This window comes from Oryzias latipes, chromosome 7, assembly GCF_002234675.1.
Source record: "Oryzias latipes chromosome 7, ASM223467v1".
NCBI lineage: Eukaryota > Metazoa > Chordata > Actinopteri > Beloniformes > Adrianichthyidae > Oryzias > Oryzias latipes.
In genome coordinates this window covers 26986968-27012646 of record NC_019865.2, presented here as the reverse complement: position 1 = coordinate 27012646, position 25679 = coordinate 26986968, and the positions used below count along the sequence as shown (strand labels likewise).

Sequence of the window (25679 nt, the reverse complement as noted above, 5' to 3'; positions counted from 1 at the left end):
ATAAAAGCATATGGTCTCACGTCAAAGGTTTGAAGAATTTTTTTCCTTTATTTTTTTAAACTTGTCCTGTTCAACAGCTGAGCAGACAGATAAGAGCTGAAAGCCTCGTGTTGGACATATTTTACTGTTACAATGTTTGTGCAAAGGTGAGATAGCACCTGTGCTCGAGTGGATCTTTAAGTTCTTCTATAAAAAGGTTTGAAGAATTTGATTGACAGATCTTCCCAAATGGTAGGGTATTTGGCCTTGCAACACGCTCTCTCCTGATTGGTGAGTGTGGATGCCATAGAAACGGTGACACAGACCTACATGGTCCAATTACTGCCTCCCACATGGCGGTTTACCTGTTGTAAAAAATGGGGCAACTGAATTGACTTTATTTGATTGGAAGGGAGACATTTTCTATGGGTGACGTCACACTGACTAGGTCCAGTTATTTTATACAGGCAATGACTTTGTAGCAAACATTGAGACAAAAATGTTAAGAATATTTCATGAATGTATGAAATACAAGAACCAGCTCAGTGGCCTTGTGGTTAGTGTCCGCCCTGCAACTGGAAGGTTGAGGGTTCAGACCCAAGCTGAGTTGTACCAAAGACTTTAAAAATGGGACCCAGTGCATTAAGGGGTTTGATTGCGGGATTAAAACACCAAATGGTTCCCGGGCTGTGTCTGCAGCTCACCGCTCCATCAGGGTAGGGGTCAAATGTGGAGAACAAATTTCACAGACCTAGGTGTGTGACAGATAGTGGGACTTTAAATAGTGTATGAAACATTTCATGAATGTATGAGACTCTTCTTGAAATAAAATGAAGAATTTATGGTCTTTAGTCAAGTATTTTAACACTTGAACACTTGTTCGTCAGCCTTCAGGACCAAAACATTGATGAAATGTCATTTAGCTGGAGAGAAATGCAGCGTTTCCGCTCATTTTATTGATGCACAAACTCGTGGCTAAACTGGAGTAAAAGTCAAATCAGACCTGAACTCATCAGCGTTTGGATAAACCAGGAAACTGGAGAAAAACAAGGAGCAGCACCAAGAGGGGGAAAAAAGCGATGATGCAGACAGAGTGAAGGAGGGGTGAGGAGAGACACTCAGGGATTGAATGGGGGAGTGTCAGTGGTGCTTGGGCAGCAAGTTATTTGCAGAGCTACAGATTTTCGGACTGCCTCGTTGGCCTCCCCGCCTGCCCGTCACTCTGTTTGTGCATGAGAGCTTTTGTTGGCACGAGGCTGCATGAAGGTGTGTCGAGCATGCACACTTGCACTGGAGCTTATCTGTGTGTTGCAGGATTGGATGTTGTCCTATAGCTAGTGTGTGTGTGTGTGCGTACGCTGCCAGGTTATTTTTACCCCTCCATTTAAAATCTGCTTGAGGACGCAGAAGCGAAGGAAGTGAGCGTCGTCTCACTTTGCCTCACAGTGAGCATCCCTTCTCCTCCTCAACCCAGCAGTCCTTCATCTCCTCCACAGCAGTTTGCAACAATCTTCCTCCTTGATGATGCGTTTCTCCACTCTCCCATGAAGGGAAATATCAAACACATTTGTGAGGGAGCAGCTTCATAAATATATGTGTGTATGCATTATTTGTTCCTCGCCTCAATTTGTGTCAAGATGTTTTGCGACTCCGAATTCTGCCTGTTTGCCCCTGAGGTGTTTTTCTTTCCCGGAAGATGTTGAGGATTCCTTGTCCATTAAGAGATTTCATTTACTTATGTTTTTTTCCCTTCCTGTACCACTATGTTTATGCTGCTTGTTTCAAGCACATGCTGTTTTATTTGTATGGCCCAGAATTTGGCTTGCAGCGAAAGCCAGAAGATGTAATATCTGACTATCAAACTGTCTTCTAGTCACAAAAAAAAAGAAAATCTGTGAAAAATGAGCTCAGAAATGCAGGAATAACGAGGACAAAATCAACCATTTCTGTCCCTGAAGGTCTTTGTGCAGAAAACACTATAAATGTGTTTGTGATTAAAACTTAACCTGATTATTAGCGGGTTGCAGGGCATGGCCTGCACCATTGTCAAGTCAGCTGAAGCATGAATAATAGAAGAAGCAGCACAGTTGATGAATATGTAAGATTTGCAGAATTACTGAAAAAAATCTAGTTTTTAAACTTTAGACAAAAAGAAGGAAAACACTCTTTAGCATTTATTGTTTGTTTCTGTTCTTTATGTTGATACTAAATGCATTTTAACATTATGTTTTAAATTGAATACTCTATAGCACATGTGTGAAACTCAAGGCCCGCCATGTCCCTTCATGTGGCCCGCGAGAGCATAAAAGTTTTTAATTTCTTAAAATCATTTATTTTTTGTTGATTACATATTATTTCTGTGTAGCTACTGTTGTAATTATTCAATATTTATGTCTTATGTGTATGCAGACAAATTATTGTCATCAAACCATCAGTTGGATGCAAGACTGTGTGCAGCCTTTTTTGTAAAATGTTACACGTGTGATACATGTTCTTTTTAGCTCAGTTTTATGTTATCTTTCTTTATTCACTTGGACACTTTGATCCTTCATTAATGGAGTTATGTGGGTTTTAATAAACGGACAAAATTTAAAGGATATTTGCTATAGAGTAACAAGCAAACATATGTTTTCTATGCAACTGTAATTGTCATTTTAAAAAGTTATAATAAATAAATAATGAGGTATTTAACAGTAAGGAGTAGTTACTTTCATTTTTCATTACATTTAGTGACATGTATGTTATATCTGGCCCTTTGATGTGGCCCTCAGTGAAAATGAGTTTGACATCTCTGCTACATAGAAATACTCGTGTTTTTACAGCTCTGTTATTTTGAATTCATGCATTTTACTTGTATGTACATATCATACTATCAGTTACCTTGTTCTCTCTGTTATTCTGTGGATGATCCATCTCCAGCTGTAGGGTGTCTCTTTCTGCAAGAGGGCGTGGATAGGTAGAATATGGTGGTCATCTTCATTGGTGGATAATTACAGTTTATGGAGCCTCTAAATGTCTCCCTGTCGTTCCCAGGTACATCCACGCCCTCTACCTGGGCGCCCAGAGCCGCTGGCACAGCAACGGGCCCCGCCGCCACTTCCACTGGAGGCTGATGTTCGAGAGCGCTGACATCACCATGCTCCGCCTGCTGGAGGCCTTCCTGAAGTCAGCTCCACAGCTTGTTCTGCAGCTGAGCATCATGATCCACGGAAACGGCGTCCTTCCTCTGCAAGGTGCGGAAGCAGGGTCCTTGAACCAACTACGATATTCCCATCCACATTCGGGTTTTTCCTTATTTTACTGGATTCTTTTTTTTGTCTTGATGACTGCAGTGGTGAAGGATAAATTGCTGATTCTTTTTTATTTAGAGCATTAAAAATGAATTACTACAGTGAAGAGTTTTGTCCACATATAGGAAGTAGAATCACTTGATAGTTTAGATAGTTTACCATTGTTTAGATCTAAACAATGGTAAGAAGATAAACTCAATGACCATAGGCATCATCTGTGAAACATTTAACTTAGCAAGTTTACTTGTTCATTTGAATTTTTTGTTATATTTTACGACTGTATACAGTAGACCACATTATGTTCCTATTATTTGAATAATATTTTATTTATGAAAACTCTTTTTCATCAGTTGATGGTCACAAACTTGTATTGATATCTTATTTCTGAACATTTATTTTCCAAACATTTGTTGGGTATAAATTATTTATATGTGTTCCTCCCAACCATATTACCAAGGTTTATGGCTGGAATTTAGTTTTGTTTTAGTCTCATTTAAAAAGAAAAGACTGTTTGTTCAACTTTGAAATTTAAATGATAGTTAAAAAAAAGTACTTTGTTTTTAACAAACAAGTGTCTCTAAGGTGCATGAAGCAGCTAAACGGATGAACTAAGATGAAATTGTGCACATTTTAGCTATGGAAACTTTCTGTGCTCTTTAGCTACATTTACTATTTCTAATTTTGCTTTTTGCTCATCATGAGTTTGTTTTTTGTTCAGGTGAGGCCTTTTGATTGACAGTCCTTATCCCTATAACATCATTCAGTTTCTATATTTGCACACAAATCCATTTATTTGTAGTAAACAAACCTTGTATCCATCTTCTCGTGCTGGAATGCATTTCCTCCACAGGGCGGTTGGGCATTCCCTTAGAAATGGGTTGATGAACTTGCCCAACCGGGAGGAGCTCTGAGTAGAACCGCTGCTCCTCCAGATTGAAAGAAGCCAGCTGAGGTGGCATATTCTTCTTTTTTGGATGCCTCCTGGACTCCTGCCTGTGGAGGTATTCCAGGCATGTTCCAGGCGGAGACTCCGGGGGGACGACTCAGGACACGCTAGAGAGACTACGTCTCTCAGCTGGCTTGGGAGCACCAGTTCTTCTGGCAGAAATGGGGAAAGTTTCTGTGTGACCTATGACCCCAAAAAACAAACAAAAAACCCCCCCACAATTATTTAACCGTAAATCATTCCTCAGAAATCGGACAGATGCAGGATATCCGGGTAAACAAGGAATATTTATTTTCCTCATATCTCTAATGTGAGCAATGAAGTAGGCATTTTTCTTTTCCTCGTGACTGTGGCTGTGTTGGTGAGTGTCTCTGCTCCAGGCAGGTATCAGTAGAAGAGTCTGTGCTTTATTCATGCTTCCCTCACAAGAAGTAGACCAGGCTTTGATGAATAAAACAAAACACGCTCCCTCTACACTCTCATACACCTGGCACCAGAAGGAGAAGACAAGCAGTGAAAACATGGAGCTGACACCAAAAAACATGCACAGAACATAACAAGAAGTCCACAACAAAGCAGCTCACAGTACTTCCCAAAACAGTTCAATACTCAACTACCCTTCAGTTTTTGTGCTACAGCAGAAAAAGGAAATGCACACAATCTTCCCTGACATTTCCTTGTCTGTTCATGTTTTCCAGATCAGTTTGAGTTAACCCTTGTGTCCTAGTTAATTCCAGTACAACATGAGGCCTGCCTCAAAGAATGCTCTGTGGTGGATCATCATGTTGGGTTAAAGTGATCATGATAAGTCATTTTATGTTGACTTGCTGAGCTTTTCAAACACATTTCTAGACATTAGTTAACCTGTTGGCTTTTGCAGTACTTTAGCTAAAAAAGGAGATTTTTTACACTACAGTGCTCAGGACAAAAAAGCTGCTTTTATAGATTTTTCCCCCCCTCTTTCTTCACCAGAACCTCCACACTTGTTAAATATATCTTTATGTAGGTTTTCCACTTTATTTGACTTTAACAAGACACATTTAGAACCACAAAACTCTGGTCTTCTATCTTTTTCGCTAATCGTGGAATATGAAACAACATTTTTGCATTGTGTTTAGCAGATGCAGCTGCACTGATATCTTGAAATACAGCTCCTCCTCGCTGCTCTGGGTTTATATTTAACAAATAAATGGCTTTTAGCTGGACTTGGGCAGCTATATATGTAAATATATATATATATATATATATATATATATATATATATATATATATATATATATATATATATATATATATATATTTTTTTTTTTTTTTTTTTTTTACAATAACAAGTATCTACAGTATCCTGTTGGTTCCCCAAAAGGAATGAAAACATTTGGAGCTCAGTTTCCGCTCTAATAAATCCCAAAGGTGATCTATGGGGTTTAAGTCAGTACTATGTCCAGGCCAGTCAAGGTCATTCACACCAGACTCTTTCATCCATGTCTTCATGGACCTTGCTTTGTGCTCTGGTGCACAGTCATGTTGGAAGAGGAAGGAGTCTTCTCCAAACTGTTCCCACAAGGTTGGGAGCTTGAAAATGTCCAAAATGTTTTAGTATCCTGAAGCATTCAGAGTTCCTTTCACTGGAACTTAAGCTGCGTTCACACCCAACGTGATTCGCGCACTTCTCCTTTGCCTTACCAAATATGTGTTCATAAGCTCGCCGGCGCGGCCGCGTGTGGGAGGGGCTGCCAGCTACTGTTTTTAGCCTGATAGCTACATGGAGCAGTGTCTGTGTTTATCTCATATACAATGCATGGAATAAAAAGATGATGAGAGATCAGGTTTATTTATAATAAAGGGCTCTACAAAAGCATCAGTAATCATGTCTTCATATTTGGGATTATCCCTTGTGCTATCATAGATGACCCCACCCTTACTTTGACGTGTTCTCCCTACCTTGACAAAGGTGGATAAAGGTGGAAAGATTACATGTAATCCATGGACACCAGTGAAGATCACAAATCATTGAAGAAAAAAGGTTCAGAGCACTGTCTAGTGGGTCTAGATGACCCAACTCCCAATGGTAAAGTGCCTAGGATAACACAAGGGTTACTCAGATTCTCCCCGTTCAGTGATCTTCACTCCTGCTGCTGTGTATGAAAGACGGCAGCTGTTTCCTTCTCTCTCTGACTGAGTTTAAATGCTTGCTGTCCTTCGTTAACCCAAGAGGGAAAGAATAAAAAGAAGAATAAAATCAGGGGACTTTTTTTGTTATTATTGTCTCCATGAAAATAAGAAAACTATCATAAAATTCAAGAGGCCTGAGCAGGCTCTTTTTCCTTCCAGCAGCAGCTCTTTGTCTAGCCGCCAGCTTGACTCCTCGAAGCTGCATAGCTAGATCAATCGCTCCAGCTCCTTCTGCTCTGCGACAGACTGTCTAGGTTGTACCTGCCAGAAGCCGGTATGGGTTCCTGAAAGCCCGCTGCCCCAAAAGAGATACAGGGGGTTAAGAAAATGAATGGAACTTCATAGGCACTATGGATCAATTCACTGTATTGGATGTGTTTTCTACTCGCTGTCACTGGCTGTTACTGAAACCGTTGCATGCTCAAGGTTGAGTCCCTGATTGGTCGCTGCTACATGGCAACCTCCCCAGAGTTTTTTTTTTTTTTTGTCATCTGGCCCGCTGAGGCCGCCACCCAATTCACACCGCACTGCTCAAGTCGCTCCGCTGCCAGGCGTTTGGGCCTCAGATTGCATCTGTACCATTGGCTTAACATTGAAGCTGGTTTGGTTGGAACTGGGAGTAAACCATTTTCTATGAACGACATCACACTCACTTACTCCAGTTCTCCTATACAGTCATTTATTGGGATGGATTAATGTTCAAACTCAAGTGAACTGTGCCCAGTCCATTTGGGAGCAGTGAGAACGTCTTTTCAGATGGTTTTCTGTTTGTTTGTTTGTTTGTCTGTCTGGATCAGAGTTTTCCCACTGTACACAAAGTTTGGACTAACATGGTAAATGAGCTCTGGCTCCTTTTAGAAAAGAAAAAAAGGTAGAAAAATATGAATAACCTTTGATTTGATTTGAAATGGTTTATTTCAAGCAATTAAGTAGAAATAATACACAACAGCAATATAAACATCAGTTATACATTCATACAGTAACTAAATATACTTAGGATAATTAGACATATTAATAAATATTGCTTGAAAGGGAGTGGAAGGAAGCGAACTTATATAATCCCACCCCGTTATACTATAACCATTTTATTACATGATTTATCAATATCCGGTTCCCGGTTTTTATCAGACAGAATTAAGAATCATAAGATATCGATAAAGCACATGACAAAGAGGGCATGGTCAGCTCTCTTTTTTGGGAAAAATCAACCTTTTAAGTAATTTGAAGATAGTTGTATTCGCAGAGAGGCACGCCACGCGTCCTGCCGTGTAACCCGGAACCGGAAAAAAAAGACCTCCTTTACCCCTTGAGGCTAACAGATTGAGATTAACCAACAACTGGATAAAAACGTTCGAAAAAGTAGATTGAAATAAAAAAAATTCTAGTTGTTTGACTTTTCATTAGGAAGTTAAGAACTGGTACTTCTGTTTTTTACTTAATATTTTGGATTATCACTTCACCTGTTATTTAAAATGCTGCCCCCATACATAATGAGGTTTATAATGTGCACAGCAGCACTTCACACAAAAATCTCTTTAATTAGTAATGGGACAAGGACTTTGCTAAAACGCATCCATGTTCCCTCATCTGAACTTTTGTACTTTTTTTTCTGTTTTACTCATTTAAATTTCACCTGCATGCCTTTTATTTATCATCTGCCAAATGAATGCTTTTTGGGAGACATAATTCTGTCCTTTTTTTGTTATTTTGAGACCGATCTTTCCACCAACCGGTTCCATCCCCTAAAATATGAAATGCAGTACGGTAACTAAAGTCAGCGGATTCTTCTCCATGGGGATGAACAATTATTTAGGACGTTTTTTTTTCCTAACCCACGTTGTTCTAAAGAACTACTTTTATCAAAAGCATAGAACACCATCCACAGCAGGCACGGAGGCTTTCTGGCTTTCATAACCTGTGAGTGAAATCAGAGAAGAGGCTAACCTACATCTCCTCTTTCATGTGGAACAGTTGGGGGTTCAAAGAAAACTTGAAAGCTCTAAGGAGACTTTTGATCCAATAACAAAATCAATCAGCAGATGAGGTGGTGATGTTGCAATTTCCTCTGCTGAGCTCCTCAGGCATTTCTCCATGTTAGCTTAACAGCTTTGACGATTCACAACACCGACTCACTTCAAGATCTGTAACGGTTTCGGTTTCTTTGTGTTTTGTTTCCTTGATTTCCTGTTTTATTTTGTAGTATTTCCTGTTTTGTTGTTGTTTCGAGTTTTACCTTGCCCCATCAGTCCTGAGTGTTTCCCCCTGTGTCTTGTTGCCTTGTATGGATTTAAGTCCTGTCTTTCCCTTCCTCCTGTGCTGGTCCATATTGTATTCTGGTCTTCCCCTGTTTCGAGCGTTTCTAGTGTTTCGAGTTTTGCCTGCCTGTTGCAGTGGTTTTGTTTTGTAGTTTCCAGTTTTGTTATTAAACCTCCATTCCCTGCATCCTCCTGCCTCCTCTCCTCTCTGTGCCTGGGTACTCCCTCTTCCTCTCCCCGTGACAAGATCAGTGTAATTAGTGAACCTGATGCTTAACCATCCTAAAGTAAAATCAAATATTTAATGGATTTTTTTTTAATGTGTAAATGTATATTAGGCGAAGCGTTCACATTTCTTTAAACTAATAAGATGTTTCAGGTGAACAAAAACGTTCTTAAAACGCATGACAGAAAGAAAAGGCTTTGTGGGAAAACTGAGCTTCATCAAAAATGTGTTTGTATTTAATTTTTTCTCTCCAAATAAATGTTTTAGGTTGTGAAGTTTGCCTCCATCCTCAAATTGTTTGGTGTTGTATGACTGTAGATACTAGAGTTCCATTTAGGAATAAGAGCTTGCTGCTTCTTCTCCTCCATTATCCCCTTCATTTGTCTTTTTTTCTTTCTTTCTCTCCAGGCCTGTCGGCTTCCGCCTCCCTGGTTTCACTGGCCTGGATGATCGCCTCCTACCAGAAGGTTCTCCGGGACTCTCGTGACGACAAGCTCCCCATGTCCTACAAGGCTGTGATCGCTCAGATGCTGTGGCACTTCTTCACCATTGGGGCGAGGACTGTAGCCTTCGCCCTATTTGCCTCCGTCTTCCAGCTCTACTTTGGCATTTTCATCGTCAGCCACTGGTGCGCCACTGAATGCAAAGTTTTTGCGCCCTAAGCTAAAATCAGTCCCAGTTTATTCCTAGTAAAAACTTATTTTCATACATTAAACAATTTCTTTTGAATAACATTAAAAGTTCTCTTTAAAATCTAATTTTATTTAAAAATTACAATATTTTTTTATTTATTTATAAAAATAAAGCAAACAAATTATAACTCCACAAATGACAGGAACCTATCACTGCTTTGGGAAAAAACTTAGATTGTGTCCGAATTCCTTCACTACTGACTACTTAGTGCACTAAAGCGCGTTTGCTATTTTATGGAGCTGTCTGAATCTACAATTCCAACAATGACCAGTGCCCTAGAAACTTCACAGAAGTCTCAAACCAGTGAGCATCAATGTTCACTAGGTGAATATAGACCACAATGCATTGCGTGTGAAAAAATATGTTTTGATTTATTTTTATAAACCATCCATGTTTTTAAGTCCTTCAGGACAAAATGGTTTCATAAGCAGTCTTTATAAATAATTAATTTTTATTAGGTTTTTAGTTCAGGAAATCTGTGATGTCATATTTTCTGTTTAAAAAAGAAAAGTAGTAAGCATTAAGTCCTTATTGCTGTTAAAATCCAGGGAACTAGATAGCCCTGTACTATCGTTTTTTAGTAGTTAGGGAGGGAGGGAACTCGGACATAGTCTTAGTTTCAAATTATCAAACATTTTTTTTGACTACATTTTTTTAATTATTGTTTTGCTATTTCATAATTTTAATAGGTGGATGAAAGTATATTAAGTGATTCAGCTCATTGACATTATATTATTTTGCGCTCCATAAGAAAAACCTAAAAAAATGAATAAAAAAATGACAGTATGCCTTATAGATGAAGTCATTCCATTTGTGGTTTTTCAAGTCAACTTTTTGAACACATGATATGGAACACAGCGCATAATGTTGGTCTGTTTTTTATGTGTTGCAGACAAAGTTGGGTGTTATTGTAAATACATGTATGTTAAACGAACGTTTAGCATTGAGACTGTTTTTTTTTGTTTTTTTTTAACAACAAGGCTGGGAGTTAGAATTTTCCCAGTAATGTTTGTTTTAGTGGCATCAGTCTGTCTAGCTCTACAGATAATGTGAATGGGCTAATGCTTATATAGGTGTTTTATAGACGACATAAGTTTGAAAATAGAGGGTGCGTCTTATAGTACAGAAAATAGAGTAAGATGAATAGGGGAAACACAACAAATGAATACATGGTTTTGTCATTGTTCTTTTCTTTAGATACCAACAGTGTTTCTTTACTGTTGGATATGAAAATGAAATAAATAGAAATAAACAGGTGGACCTAAAGGGATTACTGAAACTAAATATATTAATTCAGATAAATCTGTTTTGAAAGCTCCTCTCAGCAGATTATCTGTGATAATATTTGGTTTTGACTGTCACATCTTTTTCATAAATGTCCCACTCTCCAGTGTGACTTATCTCATGGACTATAGTTGAATGTTTTGTGGTTTCAATAGGTGTCAGACATGGTATAAAATGTCAGAATTAGCCATGAAAAGGACAGTTTTCCTCTATAGTTCCTCAAAAGGCACAAAAAAAGGGCTCACCATTTTATTGCATGCTATTTATTAGGATTTTTTTACAACAATATTCAGAGCTGAGAGTGAGAGAAAGATAAAGATATTGACTTTATTGCTTGTCATGTGTCACATGAACGATCAACAGTTTGGTATGGTGTCAATTCAGCGCCTAAAGAATTGCGCAACAAAACAGTAAAACCGCGCATCAAAACCCCAAATCTGCGAATCAAAATGCATTAATTGAGAACCAAAACCTGTAATTTGCAACCAAAAGCTATAACCCAAAGCACAATCATATTTCTCAGTTGTCGATTTGTTTTCTCGCCATTTTGAAATCCTGTTTTTGAGTTGCAGTTTTATTTTGAAATCTTCTTTTTGAGTTGCGCTTTTAATTTTGAGGTTTTGATTCTAAAACCTGTCGACACATAAAAACAGCGACACGTCAGTCAAGGGGAGGGGAGGCGGGATAACCCCGACATCCAGAAGCTCATTGGCTACCGAATAACACAGAGTGTTCTGACATCTTTTTTCACTAGCAGCTACTGGTGGAGCTCCTCATCTGACTGTGCTGGCATCCCTACATAAAGTACACGTTTGATCGTTTAATATAGTAAAATATAAAAAAAACATGAAAAACTCACCTTTGAAACTGGTATGTTGACGTAAGACTCTGTGTTAGTTGGTTGCCAATTAGTTTCTGGATGTCGGGGATGTCCCGCCTCCTTTTTCCTTGACTGACGTGTCGCTGTTTTTACGTAGGTTGTAGAATCAAAACCGCAAAAAATAAAAGCGCAACTCAAAAAGACGATTTCAAAATAAAACTGCAACTCAAAAACAGGATTTCAGAATGGCTTTGGGTTATAGCTTTTGGTTGCAAATTATAGGTTTTGGTTCTCAACTTATGCATTTTGATTCGCAGATTTGGGGTTTTGATGCGCGGTTTTACTGTTTTGATGCGCAATTCTTTAGGCGCTGAATTGACACTATAGTTTGGATTATAAGGTGTAGTACCATCAATTAATGGTCTATTTTCGAACTTATGACATATAGTATATAAGGCACTTTAAGTGAGACAAAAGAGTCAGTTTTTCAGTTCACAGTAATTCTAGAACTAGTTTGTAATGTGCTACACGTTAGCCGTGCTAGCGTATTTACAATACCTGAAACTCTTTACCCAACCGAGTTTGCAAGAACAGACTGATACAGCTACAACAAATGTTACTGTTACTATACTAACCCATCAAACGTGTTTGTTAGTAACACAAAAAGAAAACAAAGTCCAGCACCACTGTGCATGTCAGTAACAACACCCAACCTTGTTTACACACGTAAAAAAAAAAAAAAAGACTGACATTTTGACAGAGCATTTTATACCTCTCAAAATCATTATGACAGTGTGGAGTTATTCCATATAAACTGGTCTAGATTTTAAAAGCCCACTGTCCTTATATGAAAAAAATTATGGTTTTTAAGTGTGCATTGTCGTGCGGGTAGTTAGGTCTGTACATGCAGAGTTGTGTAGAGCTTGGCTTTGTTTCTTCACAGCAATACAATGCATTACATTAGTTTTTTTGCGTTGTGAGAATACAGAGCTATTTATCAGTATGTTACCCAGCAATAGACCAGTCTGGATTGATCACTGCTTGGATAGGCCCATTTTGAAAAAAACAAAAACAAACAGATATTGTTCCAACAATGGTATTTCAGAGCAAAAAGGCTTTTCAGCTTTTCAAACATATACGTTGACATTGTAAAGTTGCTGACACTATACTAGCAATGTTCTTTGTTGCTTTCTAGGTGTGTCATGACCTTCTGGATTATCCAGGGTGAGACAGACTTCTGCATGTCTAAGTGGGAGGAGATCATCTACAACATGGTCGTGGGTATCATCTACATCTTCTGCTGGTTCAACGTCAAGGAGGGCCCCAGCCGTTTCCGCATGGCGCTCTACTACTCTGTGACGCTGGCTGAGAATGTGGCTCTGACAGCTGCCTGGTACACCTACCGTGGCCCGCAAACCACAGACTCATCCGCCCTGGTGGTGGTTTGTCTGGTGGCCTGCAGCTTTGCCCTCGGGACCTTCTTCATGTTGGTGTACTACTGTTGGTTGCACCCAGATGGGCCTGTTTTAGGCTCCCAGTGGGGAGGATGTGTGGATGAGGGTGTGGTGGGTGCAGGAGGGGTGGTCGGAGTGATTGACGCTTGCCTTACTCCATCCCAAGGTTCCCAAACAGACATGGTCATCACCAGTCCTCCAAGGACTCTGCCCAGGACTAAAGACACAGGGGAACCAGTTCCTGGGGAGAGGGAGAGAGACAGGGACAGCTGTCTGCCTGTCTTCCAGGTGAGGCCCTCCCCTTCCGCCTCTCCTGCTCTCCTTCATAGGAACTCCTCCTTATCCCGCGCACAGGAGGGGCCTGTAATTAGGATTGATCTACCAAGAAAGCGATACCCAGCCTGGGATGCACACTTTATCGATCGGCGTCTCCGCAAAACCATTCTCCTTCTGGAGAACACATCAGCTGTCAGCCCGCGCATACAGTACAGGAGTAGCATGATGGGCAGCAAAGAAGTATTAGAATACGAGACGACTGTTTAGGCCAACTGAGGCTCTCAAACTTCAAAATGCAGTCTGAGACCAAGGCTTAGACTGGGATTGGTCCTCTTTGTAGGACTGCCTACACCAGGAGATGCATGAAAGGAAGACAGTGCATCAATCAGGAGAGGAGTTTGTTAGAAGCTAACTGAAAAATGTGATGTGCAATCTGGGACCAAGAGGGGTTAAGGAGTACGTAGCAAAATGAGCCATGGGAAGCTTCAGGAGGAACACTGGACTGTGTTCGTCTCCATTTGTTTATAATGACTTGGAGAAGAGATTTTCAGTCTCACAGCTGGGACCAACAAGCGCAAGATTTGCTTTCCTCCAGGATGGCCACTTCAACATCTAAGACGTCATGGAAGAGTTGAAGTCATGGAGAATGCAGAGAGAGTCCTCTGCATGATTTTAAGCCTCGGAACCCAAAGACACAACAGACTTGTGTAACATAATAAAAGAGTTGTTGCTGGTAGATGCATGGGATGTGCAAATATTTTGGTTTGTGGAAAAAAGACAAAAAAAATGGAAACTCGTTGATAACAAAGTCACAAGGGTGATTTGTCAATCAAAGATGTCAAGGCATCTTACTTTAGACAATTTAGTTTGCAAGACAGAAATTTCTGTAGCTCCAAATCACAAATTCATTGAGGAGTTGACAAGCACAGTGACCTTGAAAGAACAGATAAAAGATGAATGTGCTCTTCATCCTGCCATCCCATAATGCTTTCTGAAATTTGGGAAACTCTCACAAACGTGTGGAAGTTGTCCTATAAGTCTTCATTTTACTCCAGTCTCATTGGATTCATTGATTTTTAACGAGGTGTAGGCCCAGAAGGTCTATAAGATGTCCACTTGAGAAAAAATCATCTGTGTTCCAAAAGCAGCCAGAGAAAAATTCGCACTTATGTACCGTAACACCCAACCCAGGAAAGAAAGAAAAAAAATGGCGAGTTGATTTCGAGATGTCAACGTGCGTCTTTTATGATGGCCGCCAACAACATGGATGCTGTTCCTCTCCACGACCAGATCTGTTGTGTCTGTTTTAAATAACTACAGATGTCAAATACTGTATAAGCTCTTATAATAAGCAGTAGTTAGGTAATGAATGCCTTTTGAGAGACAAATCGTCATTTACCCTTAGTATAAATATTGTCCACTGTTTAGAGAACTCACGTAGGACAGAAAGGAAATTAGGAGTAATGTTTACCCTGCTGTGAAAGGTTGTTTTTTTTGTCTGGGTTCATCAGTTGAAAATTCAAAAGCTGTGAAAAAAGAGGTAAAACACGGCAAATATCTGTTTTAATTCAAAAAGACATATAGTAGATGGCTCCCTAAAAAGTGTCAGAATGAATCCTCCACAGCTTTTTTTCAGATGTTGCTGAGATTTCAGTTTCCTCCCTGTGGCAGTGAAGGTATTTAGCATAAACACTGTCAGCTCCATAGACTGTATATTATAAGTGGATGTGGCCACTGAACACGAGTTGTAAAAGCCAATGAGGAAGTGCCTTAAAGTGCTATAACAGGATAAGGTTACCAAGGATTGGCATCAAACTGTTTTCTTAACATGCAATTGGGGAGAGTTTCTGTTTTTGAAATACCAACATTTCTAAATCACTGAAACATTTTCTAAAATTTTATTGCCATGAGGTTTTTTTTTAAAAGGATCCCAAAAAGTTGCAATAGAAGAAGTATTTTTTTATGTTAAACACCAGTTACTGCTTAAAAAATGATGTTACAGTGGTTTAATCCATTTCTTCTATGCAGTTTGTGTTTTTGCTACTCTGTGGTGTTTAACCTCTAACCTTTTTTCTAAATTTTGTCTTTTGAGCATCCATTCTTTTCTCCAATTTGATCCAACAATATTTCTATGTCTATCTATGGTCACTCATCTTTTTGCCCAGGGATTGTCTCGTAAAACATTACTGAAGTTGCCAAAAGAGCGACACAGCAAATCCCTTTAGCTTCTGTTACAAACACCAACAGTCGACTGATGGAGAGACCGACTTCACAGGTCATAGAGTACAAACAGTTCATTTGAAGACTTAATTCATTTTAATGATCAGTAGGGGGGCTAAAGAAAGAACAGCTAAAAAAAAAAAACACTCATGAAAGTTAACATCTTAGTGTTTCACAACAGGTTTTTTTTTTCTTGATGCTTTTCTTTGAAGTTTTAATCAAAGACCTTCTTTTCCCTTATTAGTCTGCTCATGTATTTTCTTTTGGGTTTTTTTTCTCTTATTTTTAGGGAATTTGTGGGAAGTAGAGTGGCACAAATCTACTGCAGTGGACTAATAAAGGTTCTAGTTTAAAAAAGAATCAGAGAAAAATTCTACAATTAATGCTATGCATGGGGATCATAGAAAGTACATGTTTTACTTTATTTCAAAAGTACTTTAATGCTTGAATACAAATAAATGTTTACAGTGGGTGTTGTCAGTCAGTAAAAGTCAAATTGAGTGGAGACCCTGTGGAAAATCCTTGGTGTTAAATCATCTCAGAAGACTTGATGTGGACACTCAGTGATAATCTTTACAGTCTGAGGCAGTCAAAATCTCATGAATTAAAGCTACACTTTTCCCCCCAAAATCTTGATTAAGCGTGAACCCCCAAAAAACGATGGGTTATTTAGAATTCTCAAAAACTTTTTTTTCCTTTGACCTCCACTCTGAGTAAATGCTGGCTTAGCTTTGTCGTGGATTTGAACGTTTTAAGCATCTGAGCCCAACTGTGCTGAAGAACCACGATTCACCCGTGTGTAACTTCTCTCAGACCTGATTGCAGGTGTCGTTTTTTCACTCGCACCAAACAATAGGAGGTGATTGGCTTTCTAGTTGTCAGTTTACCATCAACCTTTTGTTAGTGTTTCATCAGTCAATAAACAGAAAGAAATACACCTAGAATCAAAGTCATCTTTCTGTGCTAAAAATCTGTCTCATATTTTCTATTGTTTTATGTCCTTAGAGCACGTTTTGGCACCATTTTTGGGTTGTGCTTTTAAGTTAACTGTTTTAGCAATGGAGATGTTGGCAGGAAAACACCTTCAACCATTTATGCGATCGACTTGAATCAAAGACTTTTCAAATCAGCTTTGCACCAATATTCAACATATTACTAAAGTGTTTTGACACGTTAGTAATAAAGTGTTGCATATCAGCACAACGCTGCTTTTCTGTGCTTCAGAATTCACTGGAATTGCATTACTTGTCTAAACGATTGGAAGAGTTATACTAGTTGAAAGAATGTCAACACTCCAATGTTAAAGGGTTAAGCAACTGGCGTTCAACCTCATCAATTTAGAGAACAGCGCCCAGATACATTTAACAATCAGATCAAATGCATTGGCTGCCACGAGTCCACTGAACTCTGCTCAGACCATGGACCTTGTTTGCCCCCAAATCATGACACAGAAACTGAAAACCAGACCAAGTGTTTTGTTTAAAGCTTTAGCTTCCCTGAGCAGAGAGATCGCAGCACCCAACAGACCAGACACACTGGGGCAGATTAACTGATATGTGTGCTCCCCTAGTCTCTGATTGTCTATGGCTGGGGAACATTTTATATTTTTTAAAATAGTATTTTAAAAATTGGCCTTCGAAATAATCTCTACTAATACAATATAAAGGTTTTTTGAGATGGTAGAAATGGGACATATAAATGTTTGGGTTTTTTTCTCTCTTTTGTGAGCAGGTTTCAAAAATGTGAAAACAAATATATGTCTCAGTCCAAGACATAATTTAAATGTTACTAGAGGGTCGAACTAGCAGTAACAACGCGTTCCTTCATGCATTGTAACAAACGAAAGACGCTAATGTTGGAAGTTACTGGGCGACAAACCACAGCACAAAAACACTCTGCCAAGGCACACTAAAAGTTTAAAAAATGGTTGATTCTAGTTGGTTATGAATGAAGCACTAATGTAGATTTGTAAATGGATTTTTTTCAGTTTGAGCAGGTTCTTTCTGCTACTATCTGGTGCCAAAAGCACCATGTGGTCAGAGTATCCAATGTGCTGTCAACTTTCATTTTTGCGGATGATGCACCTGTACACTCTGTGATGTTTAGAAGATAAGCCTGTGATTTCAAATGGTTCCAAAAAGCAGCTTATATACTTGCATTGAAGGAAACTATGGAGAAAAGGCTTCTCTTTCTCTTTGTTAGACATCTTATTTTGGCGGACAAGTCCTCCCTAATAATCTAAATTATTTTCATCTGTAGATGTACTTTCATTTTTATCTTTACTTTTGGGGATCACCTTACTTGTCACACCATGCAATGCCTTTTTGTTTTGTGCAGGCACCCAGACTGCTGTACTGTAGGAGTTTGTACTCATTCTTTCCTCATGTTCATAGGATTAAAGCAAGTATAAGATGGGTTCTGGCGCTAACTAACTAGCTGTGAGTGAACGCTCAACTGGGGGAGGGGTTTGTCTCTTCGCCATAAACAATACTGGTGATTCTGGACATTTATGAATCCAAGCTGATAAACAGGGGATGTTCCTGGTCCGGTTGGGCCAAAGTTGTGATCCTTGTGAGAGCTTGAGTCAGTGGTAACATTCACAGAAATGTTATGGTGCTGAAAACAAAGACTCTTATGTCGTGCATCATGCCGATCGTGATTGGGCAATGTACAGATGACTCATACATGAATCATCCAATCACTGGCCAAGGGAGGTTTTGTTTTCCCTGAATAGGTAATGAAACAGTTCTTTGTTGTTTTTGGGTAATAAATAGTTACTAGTGTTGCGCTGGTTATATATCGACTTGAACAAAAGCAGTAAAAGGATTTTAAAACTCAAATCATCTTTTACTATTGAGGTATTCATGTTTATTTATTTTTGTATTTGTTTTATATCTATGTATTGTTTACTCACTGGGTGGCCATGTCTTTGGTATGACTCTTATATTAAGATGTAAAAAGTGAAAATAGATTTTTTTTTTTTACTCATTCTATATATCTGTAAATATCAGAGTGATGCTAATCTAGAATGTGCGTGTCCGAGTATGTGTGCTTTGGTATGTAAGTATGTCTTGTATGTAAAGTATGTATGTACTATAAGGATGTGCTCTAAGATTTTTTTGTTTTTTTGTTTTTTTTTTTCAAAATGCTGCTTAAACATCCTCTGAATGAAGGAGCAGAAAAACAAACCAGTGGTTAAAATATCTATGATGATGTTAAAAAAAAATAGAAAATGAAAAAGCTGTGCTGATTACTGTAGATGGGATAAAAGCTGTAGTAAACATGGCTGAATGGCCTTCAAAATAAAGCGCGTCTGTATTTTGTTTTTCCTCTTTTATTTGTTTTGTCGGAGTGTAGCAGTTACTTAGCCAAAAGTAGTCTATTGATATTTACTGTGCCTAGGATAGCACAAGGGTTACAAGGAGGAGGGAGAGTACCCAGGCATCCCCACACCAAGACCCCCGCCGCGGCAGCAGTCAGGACCCCCCAACACCCGCAAGGTGGCAGATAGAGAACAACCGCTCGCCGGGCGATCACATCCGCCACCCAGGCCAGGGTCAGCAGGAACGCCACGGGGGTTCCCAAAGCCAGAGAGCATGGGGGGACAAAGAGTGCAAGCTAAAGCCCAACCGGGAGAGAAGTCCCCGCTACCAATGCAGGGCCCCGCCCCCGGAGAGGGCCCCCAGCCCCAGACGAGCAGCCCACCACCACCCAGGAGTTCTGGACATCCCCCCACCCCAACCCCTGGCATGAGCCAGGACCCCCCAAGGGAGACCCGTCCCAAGCTCCAGGCAACCACCCACCCAGCTCACAGTTGGTCCAAGAGAGAGCGAGGCAGGGGCCAAGCACCCCTGCCTAGGAGGAGGACACCCCGGGGGAAGAGGGGGTCCACAGGAAGTGTTGTAAACATGGCCTGACCAGTCTCACCCACAGCTGAAAATTTGGCGAGGCCCAGCACCCAGGGTAAAGGACCAGAACCCACACCACAGGGGCACGGACACCCCCAGGCTCAGATGTGATGTGATCCCCAGCTCTTGGTCTTGCCAGAGAACTCAGGGATCCCTCTCCATGTGTGGAGAGAGGGCTGCCGGGCCCAGCAAACTATTTTGTTTGCTTTTATGTTAAGCGCTTTGTGTTTTTAACCGGCGCTATACAAATAAATAAAGTTTGAGTTTGGGTTTAAAATTGGCGGGCAGGGCACTGAGAGGACATCTCCTGCAATCGGCATAACCCACCCATCTCGATCGGAAAAGACATTTTGTTCCGAATGAGTCGGATTGGGGCAGAGTATTCCGAATGGCATGTTTACATGACGCATTTTGATTCTGATCAGGCATTTGTTCTGATAACTTTTGTCCATATAGACGTAGCTATAGTTGTTAATGAACACTAGTTTGACTTATCTGGTTCAATAAAGGTTAAAATAAATGTTGTCAATGATATTTAGGCTGTTCTGCATTATCAGCTGACTGTCCCCAACAGTTATTGAGTGAATCGGCTTTAGCTAAAGAGGAGGATTTTTGTTTTTAGTTTGACATAGTAAAAAGAAGAATAGAAACAGTTCCCCTGACATACACAGGTTTTAACAGCACTCAAAAAAATAACTCATTGGATGAACTCAATTTAATTGTGGGCAGGATTTCCATCCAATAAATATGAGTAGCCCCAACTGAAAGAAAACAAACAAAAGTTTTCTCTCTTCGAAAAGTCGAAGGATTTGAAGGACCAAAAGTCACAGCAGGCAATAGACAAAAGAGCTGAACATTTTTTGAATGGTTAAAATAGGTGAAAAGTGTAGCCAAAAAAATGGCGGAGATACTATAAGAAGAATAAAAAAAGAGAAACAGGAAAAAAGTATTCAACCAATAAAAAAATAATCACCGAAGAAGGATTTTGCACGGATAAAAGGGAGTGCCTCAATTCCGTTGCAGCCACAGCACCTGCGCACAGCATGCCCCCTTAATTGAACTCATTTATTTTGGATCACTGGAGTTTATGGGTGAAACTATTAATACATTTTATGTTAGGTCAATTAAATGTAGATACATATTTTTAAATTAAATATATTTAAATAAAACAAACATGATTTCCTTGTGTGACATGAAAGAGGGGCTTGAATAATTTTTTTGAGTGTGGGACCTCTCCATCACTTTCAGTGCTTTTGACTCAAATTTATCTGCAATTTATTTAGCAGCACAGCATATCTGTGCATCACAAATATCTACTGATGTTTTCTTCTTCCAGACAATTTATTTTTTGTGAAAACCACAGTTTTTTTCCAAACAAAACACACATGATCAAAGAAATAAATGCACGTTCTTAAAGTAGATTTATCGGGGGGAAAAAATGATAGCGCTGAATTACAAATATATATGTTTACAATGAAATTTGTTTAAAATTTAAAGTACCTTTTTTCGAACTGATCTAAAAAAAAAAAATATTTCCATGTTCATTCTTTTTCCAAGAGGAGGCGCTGCTTTGGGGGTGTGCATTTCCCAGCATTCCCCCTGAGGCGCAGCACCACCATGGCTCACTCACTGACTTCCTTTGATCTCGCCATCTCTCCTTCAGCATCACTCCATCCTGAGGATTTGTTGTTTATTTGGTCGGAGTCTCCGGAGATCGGGCAAACCAGCAAGTCCCTCCTTCCTCCCACTTTCTGATCCAAACTCCAGCATTTTTTTCTTCTTGTATTTACATTAGATGTCTTTTACAAACAGAAGAAGGGGTTTAAAAGTCACATGTCTTTCATTTTTATCTTTGCTTTTTACTTCAATATGTCATCCTGCCCTGTTGTTTTCTCTTCTTTTCTCTGTTTCCTTGGTTGTTTGTCAGTTTTTGTAGCCTAGAAGAGTCTGATCAGAGATCTTTTAATCAGATTCCTCTTTCTTACTTTATTATCAGATCTTTATTTCTGTTTCCTTTGCTTTTGAGACTTTTTAAATCTTTTTTTATTTGACATTTTTTACAATTTTGTACCATTTTCCACCTGGAGTTAATAAATCGTTTCCCTCTGTGTGATACAAGTAAACCAAAATGTGCCCTCTCTCTTTTTTTTACTTATTCATGTCTGCATTTTTATTCCTGCCATGCTGTTTACTTCAGGGCCTTCCCATTGTTCACTTTCTTTTGTTTGTCTGTCTCCTCTTCTTGTTAATCCTCCTGCTTTAGTTTCTTTTTAAACTTTCCCCCGTAATTTGCTCTTTCCTCTCATCCTTTCCTTCACACTCTTTTCCTTTCTCCCACCATCCTGTCCTCTTGCGTCAGAGCTGGTGTGTGAACGTTGGGGAGATTTTAAAGCTGCTTCTTTGATATATGGCTGACGCACACGCCGCCTGGTGTACACACAAACCCCACATGCATAATTGCACACATAATGCAGCGGCGCCTCGCGCTGACAGAGTTAAAGCGGCGGCGGAACATACAAAGGTCTGATGGGCTTTGAAGATCACAACAGTTTGATGTTTGTGTGAGCAAGAGAGGTAACATGAAGAGCTGGTGATGCTATGTGACACGCATGCCTGAGGACTCATTGTGCTTTATTTGTCACAGAAAATACCTTGCTCTTCAAATGATCAGCATGACTTAGAAGTGGTCTTGAAAACATTTCTGGAAGAGATTTCTTCAGCGGTCCATTTGGGATAATCTAAGTTTACAAATAAAATCTGACTATAGATCGTCCTTAAGATGGGACATTATCAGTAATTTGGGCTGATTGGAGTAACTTGGTTAACTCTTTTGCTATATTAGATGACCCCACCCTTAAGGCCTGTTCACACCGGGACGAATTTCGCCCGCGATTTTTGCGACGTTTAACGCCTCGTGACTAAACAAAGGGCACCAATGTGAGTGTGCACACCGACGCGAAAAAACGCCACGCGTCAAAGCGTCACTTTTTCAAAAACGCCTCGCGTTCCATTTTTTGGGTTCGACGCGCCGCGTCGAAAACTATACGACCAATGAGAACAGCGCTTTTGCACACGTGTCTGGAGCTTATGAAGTTACAGTAAAACACAACTTGGGGGCGCTCGAATATCAAACTGCCTTTCTGAGCACACATACCAGCGAAGAAGATAGACGCTGAGTAGCGTCTACACAGCCACGAAGAAATAATGACGGACATTCTAAAATATCCCCGAACCAAGCACCAGTTGGAGCTACTGGTGCTTGAAATATTCATGTTTTCTTTGTATTATTCTGACAAGCGAGTAATTACTTGCTATCTTCTTCTGAGTGAAAAGCGACTTTAAGAAGCGTAAAGTTGCGCAGCGCCACCTTGTGTACAGGAGTATTTCTGTTTTACATTAAGCGCCATCTAATGTCAGGGAATGAAATTGCATGTTCGCTCGGCTCATCATTAGCGAAAATCGCCTGGGTGTGAACACAAAAAACGTGGCGAAAAAACTGGCAACTGACGCCTGGCGAATTTTCGTCCCGATGTGTACGGGCCTTAACATTGACGTGTTCTCCCTACCATGACAAAGGTGGATAAAGGTGGAAAGATTTCATGTAATCCATGGATACCAGTGAGGTTCACAAATCATTGAAGAAAAAAGGTTCAGAGCACTGTCTAGTGGGTCTAGATGACCCAACTCCCAACGTTAAAGTGCCTAAGATAGCACAAGGGTGAACCCTGACTATAGATAATCAAACATGTCCAGACCCATGACTCTGAATTGGAATAACTGGAAAATGGATGGAAGCACATACAGACCAAAAAGATGCCAGATAAAGACATAAACCAGTAGAATGTAAGTTAATGATATCAAAAAATCATTGAAAACCACAGATCCACAACACGTTTATGTTGATAAAATGGCATTAAATTGATCAGGAAGTAATTCATTTTCTGATCAATTCCCTTCTAGCCCACACCAGACCATGAAATAATTAAATATGTTATGGAATATTTAAATGTGCTTTATAAAGGATATTTTAATAGTTTAATGTCATTTATAATTACTTATTTATTGATTGATTTCCACATTTATTTATTTATTTCCAATTTTAAATCATTAATGACACATTTATTTAAGAATTTCACATAAAATATATTTATTTAAATTAGTTCCTTCCAGCCCACACTGGGTCTAGAAATAGTTAAATATGTCTTGAAATATTTGAATGTGCTTTTTAATGGCTGTTTTAATGTTTTAATCCAATATATATTTAAACACCTATTGATTGATTGATTGATTGATTGATTGATTGATTGATGGCAGAATCTTTTAAGTATTGATCTGTGAATCATGTATTTAGATTTATATTAAATTATGTTAGTAGAATATAAAGCAGTAAAGGAGAGGGACACATTGGTAGATATACTCCTTAAATCAACTCATTAGATTAGATAAAAAATATTACAGAAATAATTGTTAAATGGAAGCTACTTTACTGAAATAAGCTGAAGGAAAATGAGTGAATCATGAAGATTGTTCTGTACTGAAACAAGAGGTTGATCAGTCTAGGTTTTCAGAAAAAGGAATTTATATTTTATCTTATAAATGCTGCATCAGGCTTAACCTAAAAATAGAATCCATTATTTAAAAAAAAAATAAATTCTATGAAGACGTATCATTTTATCAACCGTCTAAAGTCTTCAAGATAAAACTAGTCTAGTTCCTGAAAAAAAACGTAAACGTATATCAGAACAAAAGGAGAAAGGCCCAACCTTTGCCTCCGGTTGCCCTGGTAACTGGAGGATCATTAAGTTAGTACAACATGGAGTTGGAGTAGTTGCCCTGACAATAGCCGTGTATGTGTGTGTGTGTGATACTCTAAAATTGTATCAACTGTCAGCATGTGAGTGTGTAACGGGCTCAAAGTGTGTGGGGGTGTATGTCTGTGTGTCCTACAGAGGTCACACTTTTCATGTTGCCTCTTTTGCCTCCAACAGCGTCCCACTGAGCACAAATGTGCTCCTTCCTCTCCTGCCTAACCTTTTGTTTTACCTGTTGTCTTAGTGCTGCCCCCATTTGGCCAAACTAGCTCCCTGCACATTCTGAAATGTTACTATCATCAACTTTTCATCAACACATCTTTTCATCTTCATTGTATTTCATAGAGACTCGAACATTTCAGATACATTTAGAAATGGTCCAACGGAATCCAAATATCCATTGGGGTTGTTTACATCAAAGCAGTGCCTCACTCTGTGGAACAATATTTTTAACAGCTTGCTGTAACCAAATCTGCAATCCTCCGATCAGAGGTTGACCGCTCTATTTCTGCATTGTGGAGAAGTGATCAAGTTCATCACAATCAACATCACTATAAATCTAATCGCAACCAAAGGACAAAAAACGTTTTTCAATTTAGAATCATTTTTTTGCCATCATATCATCTAAATGTAACAATGATTTGCAGTATATTTAATACCTTTGCTTGCTTAACAGTGGGAAAGGGTGTGGGGGTCAATACCCTCCCCAACAAGACATGAATTACATATAGTAAAGAACCTGCAGTATATTGAAACTCTAACATGTGAAACGGAGCACGGAATGGAAACCTGGGGCCATGTTTTAGTGGGGCAGGGGGGCACACTGCAGCATTTGAATTTAGTATGGAACTGGAGTTACTTGATTTCCTGAATGCCAGTTCTAATGTTCTTGCACCACATCAGACACCCAATGATTGGATTTTTAATTTAGCAAACGAGGCTGGTCAATATTCAGTGCTCTATTGCTAAATGCATAGTCTGGAATCAGTTCCTGCATCATGCAGTGTGGTTCAGTGGAATTCCAAAGCGATAGAAATGACTTTGTAAGGCTTTTACTCTCTATGTTGGTGAGTATTTTTAAATGATAGTAAGGTGTGGGTCTTTAGGGGATTTTTCAGTGGATTTGTTTGTTGAACAATTTCTGTAAAAGTGATTACAAAAACATAATCAGGTCTGAATGCAGCAAAAGAAACTGAATTTAGCTCTTTCAATTATGATCTTGTTTAGATGCCCACAAAAATAAAATAACAGAGTTATCAAAATACATTCTAATTAACTATAAAAATGTCATCAGAAAATCCTGTTCAATTATCTGCTTATTTCTGAGAAATACGTGTCGGCTTTC

General features: G+C 39.3%; 1 protein-coding gene across 1 annotated transcript in view; it reads left to right on the top strand.

Moving 5' to 3' along the window:
* LOC101160072 (XK-related protein 7) overlaps positions 1 to 18922 on the top strand; it is a 107046-nt gene extending 88124 nt beyond the window's left edge. The window contains exons 2-4 of the mRNA XM_023956980.1: positions 3013 to 3212; positions 9277 to 9496; positions 12861 to 18922. Of these exons, the coding sequence (XP_023812748.1) occupies positions 3013 to 3212; positions 9277 to 9496; positions 12861 to 13662 (1222 nt within the window). The 3' untranslated portion in view covers positions 13663 to 18922. The remainder of the gene's footprint in view (positions 1 to 3012; positions 3213 to 9276; positions 9497 to 12860) is intronic.
* Positions 18923 to 25679: the final 6757 nt, after the last annotated feature.